Raw genomic sequence first — 20277 nt, 5'->3', positions numbered from 1 at the left:
TTAAGCTACAAGATAGTTATAAAAGTATGACACGCGGTTGACCAATAGCGAGTGGCGTTTAGAGGCCAGTGTTGCCGCTTTGCCGACATTGTCCAATTGTAGCTTTATACAATGCGTTGTAATGTTTTCTTTAAAAAATACTTATAGTTAAGACCAAGAAAAGTCTACAGAGATTTTGATATCCCACGCAGTGCAAATGTTATTTTAAACGTCTAACTTCTATGACATCATGACGTATAAATAACACTTGCACTGCGTGGGCTATCAAAACCGCTGCAGACTTTTCTTGGTCTTAGGTACTCTAAAACAGGAGTGGGCCAATTTTTTTACCGTGCTACAAAATTTTACAATATTTGGGAAGCCCACATTTATAATAAAATATAGAAAATAATTTTTATCTCAAAAAAAGTTATGTTATTTATTATCAATGTTTGTTTGAATTCATAAATTATATTTGTATAAAATAATGATAGCCACTCCTGCTTTACCGTATCAGGTATTAAGTAATAGTTGTGTTTTAACGTTAAAGAAATAATACAAAAACATAATACTTCATTGTTTATTCATATATTTATATATAAATTATCACAAGACTAAGATTTCAGCTTATTTTGAACTTACACATCACAACATATACCTCCCGTGTCGCCATCTCATATAATCTAATATGTAACAGCCGTCATGTATTCAGCTTCTCTTCATACATATATATTCTTTCAAATAAGGCCATAGCAAGTTACAATGTGCAGAAAACTGACGTTCTTAAGGAAAAGGGACCGCATAGTCTATAAAACAGCACGAAGAATGTCGTACATTGACCTTTGATATCTCTATTGCTCACTCAAAATTATATTGCGGTCGCACACGTGCAACATTCCGCGCGAGTAACAGAGACAAGTAAGAGGTGAATGTACGAAATTATTCATGTTCGATGATGTCATTTTAGAGTTTTAAAGAATGTAAACAAACAAAAAAACTACCTACTTTATTTGGCCAATTATGTAATAAATACAAATGGGTTTTTCCTCAATTTTGATTTGTTTACGTTCTCTAAAATTCCTTAACTCAGGCTATAGTGCAGTAGGCGCTTACTTTGAAGTATTGGAGCATGGTATATAATGTCGTAAGCGCCTCCACTAAGGTGCCTTTTCGTTAAGAACGACACAAATTACTATTTACAATGTGCTCCACACTTCCAACTTTTGAATGAGGCACGCAATCGAATAAAATATATTGTCTTATCACCAATATTGTAAATAATATGTTAGGTACTCCCTGATATGAAAAATGGTGAGATGCTACAAGTGGGATGACATACGCTACATCGAGACTGGCCCGCGCTGATTCCTTTAAAATCTAATAACAGTCATTTCGCAACTTAATTTTAACTTTATCATAGCGATTTTGATGTCGCTGATTCTCGCCAGCGAGCGATAGGACACCCCACGGGCAAATGTATAAAAAGAGTACTTAAACAAGTGCATTGAGCAATTGAGCACGGTACCATGTAACGTATGTCACCCTCAAAAATGTACATCAGTTCAGTAAAAATAAAAAAGTGTCCAACCTTCAGAATTTTAAAAAAGATTCAAAGGTATGTACAGCCTCATCTTTGGTGACAAAGTTATATAGTGATAAATATACATAAATAGATAGGTACTATAATCCAATCGAGATGCAAACACGCCTATGCTAGTCACAAAATGAGGTAGGAGTAAACAATCAGAAGTTCGTGGATGGACTCGTGGCAACGCCCGTCGAATGACCTCCAAATAATGGAAACAAAAACCATTGTTTGACAAAATCAAGGTTTAGGTGTACATTTAGAACGTTTTATGTCGTGTACTGTATGCGGAGTCTAGTCTGCGCAGATAACTGAACCCGCCTGCATTGAAACTTTATTGCAGGGGGTGATATCTCTGCAGCTTACTGTACGTTATTCTGCGGGCCTATTTGTCCGTGGAACAACCCCCATAGAAATTCTTTGAAATTGCAACGTTGAGTTGCGGGAGTGTTCCACGGAAAATATTGCATTTACTGCTGTATTTAAAACGATGTGTTCCTCTCATAATTACATACTTTTGCCGTGCCATCATAGCCGTACTAAAGACGTGTTATAGTAGCCTTTATCGAGTGATCAATGACAGACAAAATCAAGGAGAGTCAAATATTAAATGATATTTATTACTACCTACTACTACCTCTGGTTAGTACCTTTTAAGTATAAAAATAGTTTCAGAAAGTGGCGTGCGTATGCTTTATCTTGTCGTTATCACGTGATAAAGGCGACTATAATAGGCCCGCTAATTTAGAATTTGATCCACATTATACGTGGAGCCTAAAACACATTCATTTCAAAAGTTAAAGATTAAATTCAAAAGAACAATAACGACGATAAACTAAAAGGAAAATCTTTTTAATTTAAAACAACACAAAATTGCAAACTAATACATCTACTATTCTTACCACTATGAGAAGTTTCATGCACCTTTATCTAAACTATAGTTAAAACTACACACACCCAAATAGACGATCACTGAGACGATTACATCTAGATCTCTAACATACCTTAATATAACTCGGTTTTATAATATAATTCAATGAGAAAATCTACAATAAGTTGATCTGTACAAGGTCTTAACACTGTAGTTATACTATTATACACAGTGTGCACTGACAATTCTAAGAATACATATATTTAAAGTTCTCGACAATGGCTCAATAAGTATAAATCTAAATTACTTTTCACATATAAAATAATTCCGAAATATGTTTTTTTATTCATAAATTTTATTTTTCGTTAGCTATATCACAAAAGCTTCTATTTTTTAATATAAAAATACACACGAAATAGTCAAATGACTTTACTAAATTAGGCTGAGTGAGTGCATCACTCAGCGATATCTCTAAGCGTCCTACAATAGCAAACACTATACACAGACTGCCACCAAATAGATATACATACTTACTTAAACATTTTATCGTGCATTTACACTGGTGTCGCGGGTTAATAAATATACCTACCCCATAAAACTATATTAATTGCAACAATATATTGTTTCTTCTCGTCATAAATAACTAGAGAACTAACTATTGGAACTTCTACAGTGCACAATGAACGTGAATCCTCCGAAGCGAGCTCATAAGTAAACCATAGGCGACCTTAAATAAATCATATAAATGAGTGGACACATCAACCAGCCTTCTGAGTCATAGCTCTGAAAAAATTACAACTAAATTTACTTACTAAGATTTAAAGACATAGCTTTCATAAGCGTAAGAACGAATACTTTTGCTTCATTCCACCATTTTTGTATTAAATTTACTTCTGCATTAAAAATCGCTTGAAGAAAATAGCAAAAGTATTGTTATTATCAATTACAAACAAACAAAACTATTTACATACGTAGAGCCGTGTTGGTAATAAATAAAACAAGTACGACACGGCTCCACGGTTCAAACAAACTCTAATTACGAAAAATAATAACTGTGCGACCAAAAACATTTACATAAGTACAATCTATAATTTGTTAATATTGCTGCGTATATCAAGGATTATTATGTATGTCAAGATTTAAAAAAAACATTACACTTGCCTTATTACATAGAATAAAACATGAATTACATAATTACATTTATAATTGTCCATCATTATTTACAATTTACAATGTCCGATTAAAATTTTGATGTACAATTTAATATTTATATAAAGCGGAATAGCGAATATTTATATCACACGATTTAGACATAGCCGAAAAATAGGGTATTTGGGCATCACTGGTTCTATTTTAGGGGCCCCTTTTGATACACTTTGACCCAGACAGTTTACTACGCTAGTGTAAGCGTGTCAAGGCAGTTTAAATCCCGCTTTTTTATTACCCGGGCCTTTAAATTGGGGGTCATTTCGAATGCACATTAAACGCAGAGGATGTTTTGTGCAAACATGTTATAGATAGTATAGAGGCAGACATCACAACGAAAGCGTATCTCGGATCAGCTTGCGGACAGTGTTGCCCACCGTGAGCGGCGGCGCGCCAGACAAATTATAATGGATCTTGAACAGGTAAGGTTGGATGTCGGGGTACGTTGTATCGAAGATTAGATCCGCGTCGGAACGACTCGGCATCTTAGGCACGTATTCGTGTCGATTGATGATCTCTGTGATGAAGACTATTTTGTCTTGGAGCATTTCGACGACGCCCTCGTGCTGCGCGCGCATGTCGTGCTCGGAGCGGGCCTCGGCCAGCTCGCAGTACACCGTCCACACCTCCCACGGCACGCATTCGGGCTGGAACGGCCACCGGGCGCGTCGCTTTTGAAAGAATTCTAAGCTGATAGAACCGCGAGGGGTAGCTGTGTTTTCGGCGCCGCGAAGCAAGTCGGAAAAGTCGGATATTTCCCGTTTGACGTTCCTCCCGAGCGCTTCAGACTCGCAGCACACGTACGTGAAGTCTATAAAGTCGCAGTCGACGTCCACGTAGCTAACGGTGCGTATGGAGTAGCTCTCCTCGTTGTTGTAGGTGAACTTGCCGCTGGAGCGATGGAACAGAACGGTATGGAAGATGCTGGCGACCACCTCGTCCACCTGCCGACCCTCCATGGACAGCTCGAACGCGATGCTCCGAGCGTTCATCTCGGGGTCACTGACCTCCGACTGACATAATCACTCGGACGGTGCGGCTACTGGCGACTGAAGGAGATTGTTGGGAAATAATTGACGCGTGCGAAGCACTGATCCATTTCACTTTTAAATTAGGTAATGTGTCAAGTCCCACGCTGAAATGGAAAATGACCGCTTTAGTCGGTTCCCTTTAGCCCTTATAATATAAATCGATCGAACATCGCTTGTTTGCCAAAATGATATCAAGGAAAGAGAAATTGATCCCTATTTCTCTTTCCTTAATATGCCAGAAAAATATTAATTGAACTAATTATACCTATATATCTTTTACATGAAAAACAAAACTGTTTTTGGAACGTTTATATTCTGTCTGTTATATGAAACGAATATCAGTATCAAAATAACCATCAATCAATATTGATAAACGTGGCTTTACAAAGTTCACGAGTTTATAACGCAAAATAAAATTACATCTAAAATGGTTAATTATCTGGATAGTTCTTATTCCATAAGTTTATGACATACCAATGCCATCGTCAAATATTTACAAGCTATTGAATTACGTTTTCCCAAGAAATATTGATTTAAAATTACAAGATCGGACCTATGGGCATAATTTATTTTCTCGTAATACCATATAATACAATAAATACCTTAAAACGTTATCTTTTCAGGTTATTGGCACCCACCCGCACTGATCAATAAAACACGCCTAAATATTATACAAAGTAACTTACCCATATACTGCAGGGTGCCACAGAGGGTGGTGATCCGCGAGCCTATAGACAGCCACTTGGAGAGCCCGAAGTCTATAAGCTTGATGTGGTAGTTGTTGTAATGTTCTCTGTTTTATAGAGGAAGCATATCAAGTAACGTACCCATATACTGCAGGGTGCCACAAAGGGTGGTGATCCGCGAGCCTATAGACAGCCACTTGGAGAGCCCGAAGTCTATGAGCTTGATGTGGTAGTTGTTGTAATGTTCTCTGTTTTATAGAGGAAGCATACCAAGTAACTTACCCATATACTGCAGGGTGCCACAGAGGGTGGTGATCCGCGAGCCTATAGACAGCCACTTGGAGAGCCCGAAGTCTATGAGCTTGATGTGGTAGTTGTTGTAATGTTCTCTGTTTTATAGAGGAAGCATACCAAGTAACTTACCCATATACTGCAGGGTGCCACAGAGGGTGGTGGTCCGCGAGCCTATAGACAGCCACTTGGAGAGCCCGAAGTCTATAAGCTTGATGTGGTAGTTGTTGTTATGTTCTCTGTTTTATAGAGGAAGCATACCAAGTTACGTACCCATATACTGCAGGGTGCTACAAAGGGTGGTGATCCGCGAGCCTATAGACAGCCACTTGGAGAGCCCGAAGTCTATGAGCTTGATGTGGTAGTTGTTGTAATGTTCTCTGTTTTATAGAGGAAGCATACCAAGTAACTTACCCATATACTGCAGGGTGCCACAGAGGGTGGTGGTCCGCGAGCCTATAGACAGCCACTTGGAGAGCCCGAAGTCTATAAGCTTGATGTGGTAGTTGTTGTAATGTTCTCTGTTTTATAGAGGAAGCATACCAAGTAACGTACCCATATACTGCAGGGTGCCACAAAGGGTGGTGATCCGCGAGCCTATAGACAGCCACTTGGAGAGCCCGAAGTCTATGAGCTTGATGTGGTAGTTGTTGTAATGTTCTCTGTTTTATAGAGGAAGCATACCAAGTAACTTACCCATATACTGCAGGGTGCCACAGAGGGTGGTGGTCCGCGAGCCTATGGACAGCCACTTGGAGAGCCCGAAGTCTATGAGCTTGATGTGGTAGTCGTTGTCGAGGAGGATGTTCTCTGGCTTAAGGTCACGGTAAATTACGCCGGCGTTGTGAAGGAAATCTGAAATAAGGTATTTATTTTATTAGACACCTGTTCAACGTAGAAACGATATACAGTGAAACCTCGATAATCCGGCACGTCGATGGTCCGGTATACCCAGTAATCCGGCATTTAAATTGGGATTCAAATGATCATAACATTTTCGCCCTTCAATCTCTTTATAAATGGCGAAGTTCCAGATAAGAGTAGGTTTTGTTTTTATGCAGAATTGCTCTAATTTCCAGTAATACGGCTCTCTTGTGTCAGCAGTAGTGCCGGATTAGTGAGATTGTACTAGAACTTGGAACTTAGATTTTGGTTGAGCTGCAGTTTCTGTGCAGGGGGGGGGGGGGGGGGGGGCAGTGGCAACCATAGGTCATAGGTGTGGACGAAAGGTCCGATCGCTGTGTCTCGCTCCAACCTATGGTTGCCGCCGCCGCCGCCGCCGACAATCAATATTAAATTCTAAATTTAGAATCTCAAGGTCTTTTTTGGCTGGCAATTTAGATTACTGCATGGGACTAAAGCGAGCGAGTGCCGCTGTCGCCACCTAGCGGCCATATCTGTCCTGATCGTAACAGACGCGTTTTGTTAGAGAGTGAGTCTTCTGTACCTAGTACTATTATTTATTCTGTGTCAATGGTTAAAACACTTACCTATAGCTACAGCAATCTCGGCAACGAAGATCTTAACAAGCTCCTCAGGGAAAACCCTGTATCGATCCAGCAAAGCTAGCAGCTCCCCGCACGGAATGAATTCTGAAACTGTAAATAAATCATTTAAAACTCTATCAAGTCACCTTTCAAATACAAAACATAATCGATAAAAATATTTCAGGACTTCTTGTCATAGCGTCGGGGATTAGACCTTTATACCGTTTTAATAAGTTTACCCAATCAAAGCACTTGATATTGAAATGCATGTTTAGACATATCCCTTCCGGCGGCGAGAGATCGAATAGCGACAGACTATTTTCTTACGCTAGGAACGTATGTGCTGATTTAGAGGTAAATCCCTTGTGAATATAAGATTCACTGAAAAATCACACCACCGGCGAGAGAAAACACAAATTTTTCGTCATCGATCGTCGGCAATGGGATAGCATAGCTACCTTAAAGCTTGATATTTCTATCAATTCATTCGATTTTGCGTTTTTAAACTTTGACATCAGTTGAGTTTTACGCACGTCAGCAAGCGTTATACTCGCTTTCCACTTAAGGGTTTAAACAGTTGAATTTACTGGCAAACTTTCCATAACTTAAGATAAACACACACACATGATGACATGTCGCCAGGCAGAGTTATGGCAGGTGGGCCAAAATGTTTACGGAATAGTGGCTGCTTACAGACGAATGGAGTGCCTGGCGTCCGTTGGCTCGTTGGGTGGACGATATTCGGAAGATTGCGGGTCACTTCTGGATGAGATTGGCTCGGGACCGAGATAAGTGGTGTACTCGAAGAGAGGCCTATGCTCAGCAGTGGACGATAAAAAGCTGATATGATGATGATGATGATGATGATGATGATGATGATGATGATGATGATGATGATGATGATGATGATGATGATGATGATGATGATGATGATGATGGTGATGATGATGATAAATTAATTAAATAAATGAATGGTTACATTGTACGTATCCGTCAACGAAGTATTAACCTGATGTGACCTAATTATTTGAGCAAATAAATAGTAACGTCTAGCCGCGACTCGTACGATAAGAACGTGGCCGATAACGCACATTAGAATTATCGAGACCGTCGACCTTCTCAACACTTATCACGAGCAAAAGTAGTTTAACAAGGCAAATAATTCACTAGTACAGGTTCAGATGCATTTCCTACCTCAAACGGGTTTTTTGGCTCAATTAAACTCCCTGATTTGGTGTTTTTTATAATCGTGAAATCTATCCATTTAGAAAACAATAAACAATATAGGGCCGTGCATGAACTATAGGGGGCAGCATAGGAGACGTCAGATTTTTGGCGCGAGGCGTAAATGTGTCGTTTATGCTTCCGATGTAGCCGACAAGATGACAGAACCTACTATTCACAAGGAAAGATACCGACGAGAACGGTACATGGTACCTAGCACTTGCTTTGGCAATGTACATGGGCACGTTTTCAATTCCGTTTTCCGATTCAGGCCACAAGATGGCAGACCCTCAATAGCACAATTTTTGGATGAAATAATGAGTTCCCGATATCTCAAGCACAATACATGTTTAAAAACTTCATATTCCTAAAACGCAACGATCGGAGAGGAGGATATAGGACATTTTTTGTGAAAAGGTAAACCAACTTAGACACCATCTTAGATGAAAATTGTTTTGCACAGGAAACATGGAAATTATTCCCACTGTATGACAAGTCTCTATTAGAAACCCCATAGCACATACACTGACACCACCACACAGAAACCACACACACGGGCCCTCTATAAAGAAACAAAGAGGTTTTAACCAGCAGTGTTGAGGTATGAAATCCATTGCCGCCGTCTCAATTCACGACATCTAACTAAATATGTTGAACTCTTGTTTACCTATTATCACGAAACTAACGACTGCTACGGGTGTTGAGAGAATTGTATTTAAATATTGTATTATATCTTGCAAGTAAATACTGTTCTCATAATAAACAAATGTTATCAATCGAAGTGCATGTCAACAGAATGAATTAACACAAGCAAATGTTCCTTGGCCTGGACTGCTACTAGTGTTGGTAAAGAATCGAGTCTTTAGAATCGAGCCTTGACTAATCGATTCATTTTTGGGCACTAGTTGTTAAGTTTAAGTTATTATAAAGTTGTTTGAGACTTGAGTCTTCCGTAGAGACTCGAGTACTTATTAAAGAAGACTTAAATTTTTACAATAATTTTCATGTCGCGTGTGCGCAATGCGCAAGTGATTCATGTTTTAGAACTTAGCAAAGATTCTAGTCCTTGCGAGTCTTGTTTAACACTGAGTTACAAAAACTGAGTTGACGTTTTCAAATTAGACTCTACTAGCGACCCGCCCCGGCTTCACACGGGTTTCACAAAACCTTAATAAATTACACACCTAAACCTTCCTCAAGAATCACTATATTGATAGGTGAAAACTGCATGAAAACCCGTTCAGTAGTTATTGAATTTATCGCGAACATAACTACATACACACAAATAGACAGAGGCATCGGGGAACTTTGTTTTATAAGGTGTAGTGAAGATTCGAGCCCTTACCGAATTTCAACTCACTATGCTTCCCAACCGCGGCAAGAAGAACCAGTATTTATCAGACCTTTAATTACGCGTAATTGTTACGCATCTCGAGGTCTTATAAGCGAGGTCACACTATGTTTTATGAATAGGTAGCCTAGCGTGCGGTCCTGTTATAATTAGAACAAGATAACCCGATCAGCCACGATGTGAGTGACAATCAGTTCGGCCGAATGAGCGGACCACGTGGAGTTTGCGCGCAATACTGCGGTCCGTCAGACTTCAAAAATCATTCAATTTGTTACCTTATTCCATTACACTAAGGTACAATAAACGTACATTCGCCATCAGTCATATCAGAGCGGCTAAGCTGCTCAAAAATATCTGAATATGCACTATAACGTCTCGATAATAGAGGTTATATTTGTGAATTTTGTGATCACCTTGGCCGCTCCACTATTATTGGAGAGTGAAAATAGCAGTTTTTGTTTTATATTTTATCATCATCGAAAAATAATAGCCACTTTCTTTAACTGTAATACATAGGTATATCCTAATAACAACAAATTTATACCCGAAAATAAAATGGAAAGTACTAAGTAAACATAACTGTATTGTTAAGAGAAAGTCTGTAACACGTCGCCTGTTTAGTTTACTTCTACAGCGAAGAATCTTCTCTTTCTTTCGGGGTTCAAAAGTAGAACAGAAACTTCGACATTGAGCCACTAATTGCAGACTTGCACTATCAATTACCTCTCTTGTCTACATAAAGTATTGACCCAAAGAACTGACCTCTGTAATCAGTGAGTAATCCTTCCTTGCGTCTCGTAGTTCCAGATATGGCCGATAACGAAAAACGTGTCGATGTGAAGGAAGTTTTATTACTAGAGTTCGACCGAAAAGAAAAGTCACGTTTCGGTTAAAACAGACGAAACGTATGGCATACACTTCTTTATCACCAATACACAGAAAAAGTGCATAGTAAAAATGGAGGAATCTATATAAGAACCTGGTCTACAGGTAAATAATAAGTCGTCACAAATCTCAGTACTATCGAGGGAGTAAATGATGATAAGTATTAAATTTATAAAACACTTACCAATATACAGTCTTTTCTTAGTCTGCCAGCGCGACACAGCCCCAGCGATGAAGGAATGGTGTCCACAGGCACTTTGGATACGCGCTTCTTCTTTCACCTGCCTTACTGCATTATCACCGAGCACCTGAAGTAAAAAATGATGATGATGATAAGTAAAAAAATCACTCATATAAATCTTACTAATACTATAAGCATTTCATCTCCATCATTAAACCCACTTTCATCAAAAATGTCCATCACTCTACTACCCCTATCCCAAAATCCATTAATCCATTGTGTAAATAAATCAAAAAAAAAAATTACAGTCCTCATCAATTTCGATGACGGCAACCTCAGCAATGCCCTCAAGTCCATACAAAGAAAAAAAAATCGGGCAAGTGCGAGTCGGACTCGCGCACGAAGGGTTCCGTACCATATAAAAAAAAAAAACAAAAAAAAAGCAAAAAAAAAAAACGGTCACCCATCCAAGTACTGACCACTCCCGACGTTGCTTAACTTTGGTCAAAAATCACGTTTGTTGTATGGGAGCCCCATTTAAATCTTTATTTTATTCTGTTTTTAGTATTTGTTGTTATAGCGGCAACAGAAATACATCATCTGTGAAAATTTCAACTGTCTAGCTATCACGGTTCGTGAGATACAGCCTGGTGACAGACGGACAGACGGACGGACGGACGGACGGACGGACGGACGGACGGACGGACGGACGGACGGACAGCGAAGTCTTAGTAATAGGGTCCCGTTTTACCCTTTGGGTACGGAACCCTAAAAAACCTCACCAATTACGGATTACGCCTATTACGGGCCTTAATGCGGCTGGCCAGGCCGAACGGTCTTAAAGACTGTTTTGCAGGTGTAGAGTATAGAGTTGGCCAAACCCGTTGTGCGTATACGCGTAGGAGAGCTTCGGCTCTCTTTAGGTTTTTGGCGTTGGACACAAATCTACATATTATTAACCCCTTTATTACTGTGTAGTCTGTGTACCTAAATGAACTGACAATAAAATTAATTAATCCAATTATAGTATCTAAATAAAAACCTATTTAAAGTTTAACACTGAGCTAGTATTTAACTCTGCAGACACTTTGGTAATAAATAAAGTAATAAATCAACAATGGATTGGACTTCAGAGTTCTTATCAATACACATAAAACACATTAAGCATTCCTAACAAAACAAATATAGGTTATTGATAATTATTACGATGATTATGCTGTGTTAATGTTCCACTTGAAGAATGCTGTAGGTTTAGGTATAGGTACTATCTATATAACAGTAATAAATAAAAACATCTTTTTTGCATACATATCTTTGTAAACAACGGTTTTAGGAAAAACTTTAGTTACTACCTTTTAGTTAGCATTGATATATGTATAATAACCAGTGATCAGACAACTCATCGCAAAACCATCAATTATCATTTATATCTCAAAATAGGACAAGATTTATAAACTCATATTATATAAAAAGTATCTTAATAAAATTTCCAGATTATACTCAAAAACTGCAGTTCAAAATTGTAAAAAAATTGTATCATGTTCCATACTATATTTATTTTTGCGATGAGTTGTCTGTTCACTGATAATAACCACAGCTGTACCCTTTAATTTGATTTTTTTCGATATTTTAATTATTTTATGAAATAGGTGCTTTTTAAAATTTGTATGGAATTATTTTTTTTACTCCTTCAAAAAATGTTTAAACATAGGTATGCCATAATCTGAAATATAGAATAGTCAAAATTTAAAGGCGTTATTTTACAATAAATTTTAAAAGTTTTGGACAACTTTATGACAGTCAAAAAAATGATTTGCCCAGCTATGTTTCACATACTCACAATAAATAATTTCCATAATAAGTGGTTGTCCACTATCCACTAATATCATTTATTCATTTAGGGAAACAATAAATTTTAATATATTCTACTTAGATGCACAATTATGTATTTTTTTTTGTCTGCCTGCAGTGTAGCGTCTACATGTTTTACATTTTTGTAATTGGTTATACGCAATATAAAACCAAATAAGCATTTAAACTTGCAGCAACATGTAGAAAACCCTAATATAACAAATAGTACTAAGATTAACAACCTAAATGATCCCTGTAGTGACACCAATTACATCATGCAATATTGCAGAACATTGCAAAACAATACCTACACTTCTAGATAAACATAAACAATGAAGCTATTTGGAGTGGTTACAAATAGGAAACTCCTCAGAAAGTGACACATTGGGCATTTCCTGAAAACTTGTGATTTTAATACAAACCGATGTTACATCGGCAATGTATCTATTTAACTCCTTTTGTTAGAGACTTCCACTACTTAATGATTTTGTGAAATGGATCCATTATATTAACTTATATGTTTTTATTCTTGGAGGTCTATGTTGATTGTTGATTATCATCAAAACACCATTTTTTGTGATTGATGGAATAACTGATGTTCAGAGCAATTTATACCAAATTAGGCCTCATTATCTGAATATAGAAGGTATCATAATGCATAACTATGTTACATTACATTAAATATGTTACATAAGAGACTAAAAACCTGTGATTTACCTGAGAATTAAGTGCAATTAAATGTTTCTAATGTTAATGTTACTTGTGCATAAAAATCGGACATAAAGTTATAGGACATCTATAAATGTATTATATTTTGTTTGTACCTGATTGTTATTTGTAATAACTTATATATTCCTGTTTGTTATATGTTAATCTTACGTTTCATGGCGCATTGGATCTTCTGTAAGGTCATGTAAACATATAAAAAAAATTTGCAAATTCAACTCACCTGTGCTTTGCTGAGAACTTTCAAAGCGTAATCTTTGTCTTCTATAACTTTGTTTACTTTGTACACTTGTCCAAAGGCACCCTTGGCTATTGTCTCCTTTATTTCAAAATCTTTTTGTAGCAGGTCAGAGGATATGGGGAATTCTGGTAGGAATATTGATTCCTTATGTGCCACCGGCCAGGCTGTCTTACTCGCTTCAAGGGGATTGGTCAATGTTGAGTCATTCCATCTGAAAGATGTTGTACATTCCAGTTTTAACTAATTACAAAGTCGAAAGAAAAACTGATTTAACCAGAAAAAAATATGGTCTGTGGAAGCTTTAATACTACAAAAAGATACACAATATCAATGCAGAGAACCCTTTGATTTGGACATATATTATAAACAGAGCTCGGATTTTTCACGGCAAAACAAAACACTAGCGTAATCTAGCCAGTGCTTGAAATATTATTTTATCGATATCGAGTATTACTAGAGTATATGACAGGTATTGCCTCAATACATTTTTAGGGTTCCATAGTCAACTAGGAACCCTTATAGTTTCGCCATGTCTGTCCGTCCGTCCGTCCGTCCGCAGATAATCTCAGTGACCGTTAGTGCTACAACGCTGAAATTTGGTATGAGTATGTATATTTTCCACGCCGAAAGACAATGAGTGGTACAATGATTATCTACTCCTATCACTATTACACAAATAAAATGACATGTGCTGCTGTGTGTACTGACGTAGATTTTGAAGAAGAAATTGCGTCTGTTTCTAATATATAACTTCATACAAATGTTTTTATTACATATTTATTTTATTTGGTGACATATTTTCTTCTAGTACTGAATTATCTATATCGATAAAATAATGTTTCTATCACTGGCTAGATTCCGATAGTGTTTTGTTTTGCCGTGAAAAATCCGAGCTCTGATCATCAACTTATGTGTTTATAGTTGAATAATTTTAAGCTGACCGTTTAGGACTATGAGCTCACATAGTTCGAAATGGTTAGCTTAAAAAAATTCAACTTTACAAAATAGTGCAATCTGTAGGTCTCTAATACATCTTGGTAAAATGTTCTGATTTCTGATGATTGCAGGAAACGGGTTAAACCTAAAGGTTTAGTACCTACTAGAATACATTTAGAATAATACCACGTGTTAAAGAGAAACGAAGTCTTCAACATTCAAAACAACAGATCGCGATCTGTGTAACATTCGTACATGGTTTGTTATGATGTCTAAATAATGTATGCTACTAACCTTCGTCGTGAAACGCGAGACCAAGGCCGCGATGCGCTGTACACGGACTGGTTACTCGTAACGCTGACCAGCGAGCGCCCACTGAGGTTACCAACGAAATGGGACAGGCTAAACTAATCACAAAAATTAACGTTAGCTATCAATGGTAACAAAGAGCTGTCAACTGACAATCACGGAAATAATTATAATTATACAAGTCATCTATATTATAGATGCCACAGCACATGGAAGTAAACTAAGGAAGAACAAAAGATTAACACATATTTTTATTGCGTTACGTATATTCAGCTGAGAATGACATTAGCAAGTTTTTTACCTGACTTGAGAAGGCTTGTCCGTCACGGTTTGAGTGCGTAGATTTGTTGTTCCGCTGCTGTGTGCTCTTTGTTTGCGAATTGCCCATTAAACTAGCTAAAATATCTTGTCATATCGGTAGTAAATTTGTTTCACTTGTATTTTTAAATTATTTCGAAATGTTTGTGTGACCTAATTCTAACCATAAACATGGTGTTTTTTTTTATTGCTTAGTTTTAAGAGGCATAGACACAGATATGTTCAGCCAAACTTAAGCCGATTCCACACTCACAGACAAGGGTTCTAGAGTCGGACCAAAGAGTAGTACAATATATAGGACAAAGAGAGCCCTCTCGTGGAACTATTTTGTATCCATTTTGAAGCGCCATCTGTATTTCAAAATACAGTGCAATTATAAGTGATTTATATCCCGAGGGAGTTATGAATTTATTAGGGAATACAGTTGCGGCTTTTGTTGTTTGTAAGCTTATAAAATAGTATGTCCAGTAAACATACTATTAAAATTTGAATTTAGAATTCATTATAAATTAAGAGTAACTACGTATCTTTCTTTTTACAATTTTGTTTAAATTACCAAAGGTTACTTCGGCAACAAACAACATAAAAGTAATACCCAAAAAAAGAAAATGGCATTTAAAAATAATTGAAAGTTCTTCCACGCCTAAAGGCTTCACTGGAATCTCTTGTTTTAGTTCACTAAAACGATATTGTTCCCATTTTCTTACAAGACCTCCTTCAAATATTGCCATCACATGTTTGTTAAAATGCTCCGTCAAGGGTGAATGTTTAGGAAATATCATATTTAAATAGTGATTATGTATTTTGTCTTTAATTATATGTAAATATTGTTGGCCTTTATAATTTAATTCATTTCGCTCCAAATACCGCCCCACTTCACAATCTATGAGACAAAACCTCCTGCTATCATTTTTCATTCTTTCTATACATGTAAATAAATTGTTAATTGGTACTAATTTCGAATTGATCTTTGAGAATGTTTCTTCTGTATCTGGAAGAACTACATCTGGGGATGCCATACCTTCAATAATATATCCCTTTTCAATTACATCTTCGAAAGTTTCTACTTCCTTTCCTTTTTTCATGGCCGTGAAAAAAGAAGTAATAGTTGCCTGCGAGGCGAAATTTAAAATGAAGTAGCTCCACAGACTAAAGCCTAAAAATATTCGAAAAGACCCCTTTTTAGGAGGTTTTAACAATGAAATAATTAGAATATTTCGTATACAATTAAGGAAATCCTTCCCTATTTGATCTAAACTTATTTCACCTTTTTCTGCAATATTGAATACTGAAAACACTATCCAAGATCCTAAAAAACTAAAAATGAATTTTATGATCATGATGTAATTGTTCTGCAAGAGTTTAAAATCAAATAAAATGGTTTCGAATTCTGCTCTAGGAGCCGCTATACAAACTCCACTATCAGCTATGATAAATGTTTGATCCAATGCTACAATTATTAAATCCATTTGATATATTGGTATAAGGAAAAGATCTGCCTTCCTATGGCCTAATGAAAAAATGTGTTGGATATTTAATTCGAAATTAAATGGTAGTTTCATTACGCTAGCGCTTGGAGATAGATCAATGGTGAAATTCATGACTTCTGCTATTGCTTTCCACAACTCGCCATCTCTTGCTCCAATTGAATATGTATTATTCGCTTCCTCTTCTATTGTAAGAAATGGTTTTACTTCTGTCGTAAACGCTCGTAGAGGAAACCCGTGGAGATTTCTGCCTTTGGGCTCAAACAAATCAAGAATGGTTACAGTTTTTAACTCACTGTAAGGTATCGATCGAGTATAAAATCCAATGCAGGTGCCCAGATTGTTAGCTCGAAATTTTGATTGCGAAGATACATTATAACATCCTTCTTCACACGCGAATCCATTTTGAAAACCGTCTACTGGTATGCCGATTTTTTTTGTAGTCCAACACCCAAATACTAATGGAAGTGTGTAGTTTTCGTACACATAAGGCTCATAACTTGACAAATATAGTACTTCTTTGTCATCGTCAAATTGTATTATTGCAGCATTAGGAGACTTGAAATACCACAAAATAAAGAATATTTTTGCTATCGTTATGTCGTTTTGAATTGTTCTAAAAAGAACAACAACATTTCCTAAAGGATTCCAATACGGACTTTCTGTTGTCTTTGTTAAAGACTCCTCAAATTCTTCAAAGTTTAAACAATTGATAACAATAATATTTGAATGATATGGTACCGTATCTTCAATATAATGATCTTCGTTTTCAATGTTCGATATTGTATGTGTTAATAGAGGTAACTTACTCAGACTATAAAACATGTCTGACCAATGCCCCATGCTGAAAATATTATTCCAACCATTATTTTTTAAGTTCATATTTATTAAATTTACCTGTAACAATACATTACTTTATTGCAGTATCGACAAATCCTAATGTCACCTGGGGCATAGTTCCCACGACACTGGCCGCATTTCCCCGCTGTATGATTAAACTGAGCCTTTGGGCAAAATACAATTTAAAGAATTTCTAAATATAGTAATAATTATCTTTTAACGTATTTTTTATTTTATTTGTGTTATGCTAATATTGCTAATTTAAAAACCTCACCCCAACAAAAAAGAAAAAATACAAAAAGAAATTCCCTCGCCGGGATTCGAACCCAGGACCATTAGCTTCCTGAATGGGGTTGGCAACTGTCAAAGGTTTGCCTAGATGGCGCCATCATAGCTTGCCCCTTTTTCTATGAGATTTGGCTTAAAGAGCTGGCATCCAGGGTATTAAAAAAACAAAAATTTGACACAATTCTAGGGATTGACGGGGCAAGCTATGATGGCGCCATCTGCTAAAAACTTCCACCGGCCAACCCCATTGGATTACTGCCATACCCGCTAGATACCCGCTAGGCTAAACGGGTTGTCAATTCTAGTTACAATGCTATCCCACCAGAGCGCTTTTATATAGTATATGCTTTCCTTTGTCTATGGTATAAACGAACTTTTGTAAGGGACATTTCTTTGTATGGAGTTATCGTTCTTCTCCTAGTGAGTATTATATTCTTTGTTCTAGACCTGTGAAGCTAGAGTTACCTTAGTTAGACGGACTCTGTAGTTCTGTCGGACTATTATCATTATCAACTAAACTAAGGTCGTGTCGTGTAAAAATGTCTTTAAACTTTCTCGACATGTCAAATTTGTATCAAATCAAGGCCCCAAAGTTTTTTAGTTCTCTTTGACGGCGCAGCAACTAGTATAATTTATCTCTCCTCGCTCTTTTAAAAATGCCGTTTGTCAAAAAAGGACAACCATACTGTTGACAAGATAGACTTCAAATCAAGGTGTTATCGTTTTAGGTAGAACCAGGACCAGGTTGTGTGATGTGGCCCACCTTGCTGTAGCCATGTCGATAAAGTCATATCGATAAACTATCGACATTTCTTGCAATTTAAATATTACTTCAAAGGTTTAACGATACCTAAAATGAACAAAAACGCTTTTATTCTTTATTGTGGTTATCAGATCACAATTTTATAGTCACGCCCCAGCAGGGAACCAAGGGAAAGTTCAGATATCTAATTAAAATACATACATACCTATTAAAATAGGTGTTCCGCAATAATTGAATTATTTTATTATATTATAATATATTCATTATTCATTAGCATTTCAATTAAGTATGTTTATGTTTAACGAAGATATTGAAGCTTCAATTAATCGCTATTTCGTTCCGCTGTGTAGCGTTTATCGATATATAACATGATTAAAATCGACTTTTCACATCCCTAAAAGAGCACACATATACGTTTTCACGCACACATACACAACCTGGGTCTACCTTAAAAGGGGACACCTGGATTTGAAGTCCATCTTGTCAACAGTATGGTTGTCCTTTTTTGACAAACGGCATTTTTAAAAGAGCAAGGAGAGCGAAATTATACTAGTTGCTGCGCCGTCAAAGAGAAGAGACAGCGTTGGGGCCTTGTGTTATGTTGGCTAACAGTAAGAAGCTATGTCAAACTAATAAAATTTGAAATAAATATAGTCAATAATTGAACTTACAAGAAATTCGGTCCTTTTTCCTTCATTTGTAGACTCGTAATCGGTAGTCGGTAAGATTCTGGCTGCGCAGATAGGATATACTAAAATAAATAGCGAAATACATGACAAGCATATATTTTTCATAGTTAGCCTTTTATGGAGATCCATCAAGTCTCCAACTCTCCACGGAGGATTTTTACTGGAAGTGGAATCCAATGGGCAACAACGTAGCGCAACGAACGTATCTGAACAATGAATGCGTTAGCTAGTAAATCAATGTAGAGTAGACCAGTCAAATTAGGAGGATTGTAATACTCGTTTTACGTTATTATACTCATTACATTATCTACCTATCGCATTTCCATAATAATACTAAATGAGACAATCTATTTAAGAAAATATATTTTATTCATGTCATAAGTTCCAAATGTTCCAATTAAGTAAATATGTAAACATAAAATTTGATTGTGGCTTCCATGTGGCTTCTTATATAAGTACATACGTAACGTATCGTATCGTTATGTACGTTTTCAAATAGTCGTAAGTATATGGCCTGTTTTCTGTGTCTAAAAGAAAGATATCCGTCCTATCGTCTGGCAAACCAATTAGTTGGTTCGTACCTGGTGCAAAGGTTGGCCATCGCTATCCAAACGTGGTAACGTGGCAAGTGTGATGGGACTGATGGGTACCTTTGCACCCGGTGTGCACCCGGTACAGCTCGCGGACGACTTTTAGAATAAGATATTTTTTATTAAGCATTGTACTCTTAGTTTATTCATTAATTTAGATACATTTAAGTTATTGTTTAGTTAGTGTGTATTTCCTAATTGTATGTTACTTTTAATGTACAATTTTGAATAACTTTATCAGTACCTAGAAAAAATAATACGGTCGAATTGGTAACCTCCTCCTTTTATGAAGTTGGTTAAAAAGGCACGAGATTGTAATCAATCCTTTCGCGCCTACATTTTTAAAATTTTGGCACCCTTTTCTACGAGTGTGTACTGTCTCCAATAGCTTAATTTTCTAATAGGTTTTCTAACCATTCGCATAATTTCCCACTATATTTCATTTGTTTACAATCATGGAAG

General features: G+C 36.8%; 4 protein-coding genes across 5 annotated transcripts in view; all 4 read right to left on the bottom strand.

The window, feature by feature from the left end:
* Positions 1-15370, bottom strand: part of LOC134796217 (serine/threonine-protein kinase S6KL) — an 86260-nt gene extending 70890 nt beyond the window's left edge. The window contains exons 1-6 of the mRNA XM_063768253.1: positions 15142-15370; positions 14826-14938; positions 13578-13806; positions 10781-10904; positions 7140-7247; positions 6346-6504 (exon numbers count right to left, since the gene is read on the bottom strand). Of these exons, the coding sequence (XP_063624323.1) occupies positions 6346-6504; positions 7140-7247; positions 10781-10904; positions 13578-13806; positions 14826-14938; positions 15142-15228 (820 nt within the window). The 5' untranslated portion in view covers positions 15229-15370. The remainder of the gene's footprint in view (positions 1-6345; positions 6505-7139; positions 7248-10780; positions 10905-13577; positions 13807-14825; positions 14939-15141) is intronic.
* The window catches only part of LOC134796198 (sec1 family domain-containing protein 2-like), a 143790-nt gene that overhangs the window by 89609 nt on the left and 33904 nt on the right, over positions 1-20277 (bottom strand). The window lies entirely within an intron of this gene.
* LOC134796230 (autophagy-related protein 101) lies at positions 546-5874 on the bottom strand. 2 transcript variants are annotated; one of them, XM_063768276.1, is made up of 2 exons: positions 5782-5874; positions 546-4776 (listed from the first exon to the last, which is right to left on the bottom strand). In XM_063768276.1, the coding sequence occupies exon 2, from the start codon at positions 4631-4633 to the stop codon at positions 3971-3973; it is 663 nt and encodes a 220-aa protein (XP_063624346.1). In that variant the 5' UTR covers positions 4634-4776; positions 5782-5874; the 3' UTR covers positions 546-3970. The 2 variants fall into 2 exon arrangements, with proteins under 2 accessions (XP_063624346.1, XP_063624345.1); XM_063768275.1 differs by lacking the exon at positions 5782-5874 and adding an exon at positions 5359-5499.
* LOC134796587 (uncharacterized) lies at positions 15664-17546 on the bottom strand. The gene has a single exon (XM_063768760.1). It carries the CDS (start codon positions 17525-17527, stop codon positions 15668-15670), a length of 1860 nt encoding a protein of 619 aa, XP_063624830.1. The 5' UTR covers positions 17528-17546; the 3' UTR covers positions 15664-15667.

Source organism: Cydia splendana, chromosome 13 (assembly GCF_910591565.1).
Source record: "Cydia splendana chromosome 13, ilCydSple1.2, whole genome shotgun sequence".
Taxonomy (NCBI): domain Eukaryota; kingdom Metazoa; phylum Arthropoda; class Insecta; order Lepidoptera; family Tortricidae; genus Cydia; species Cydia splendana.
This window is presented reverse-complemented; position numbering and strand designations above follow the sequence as displayed.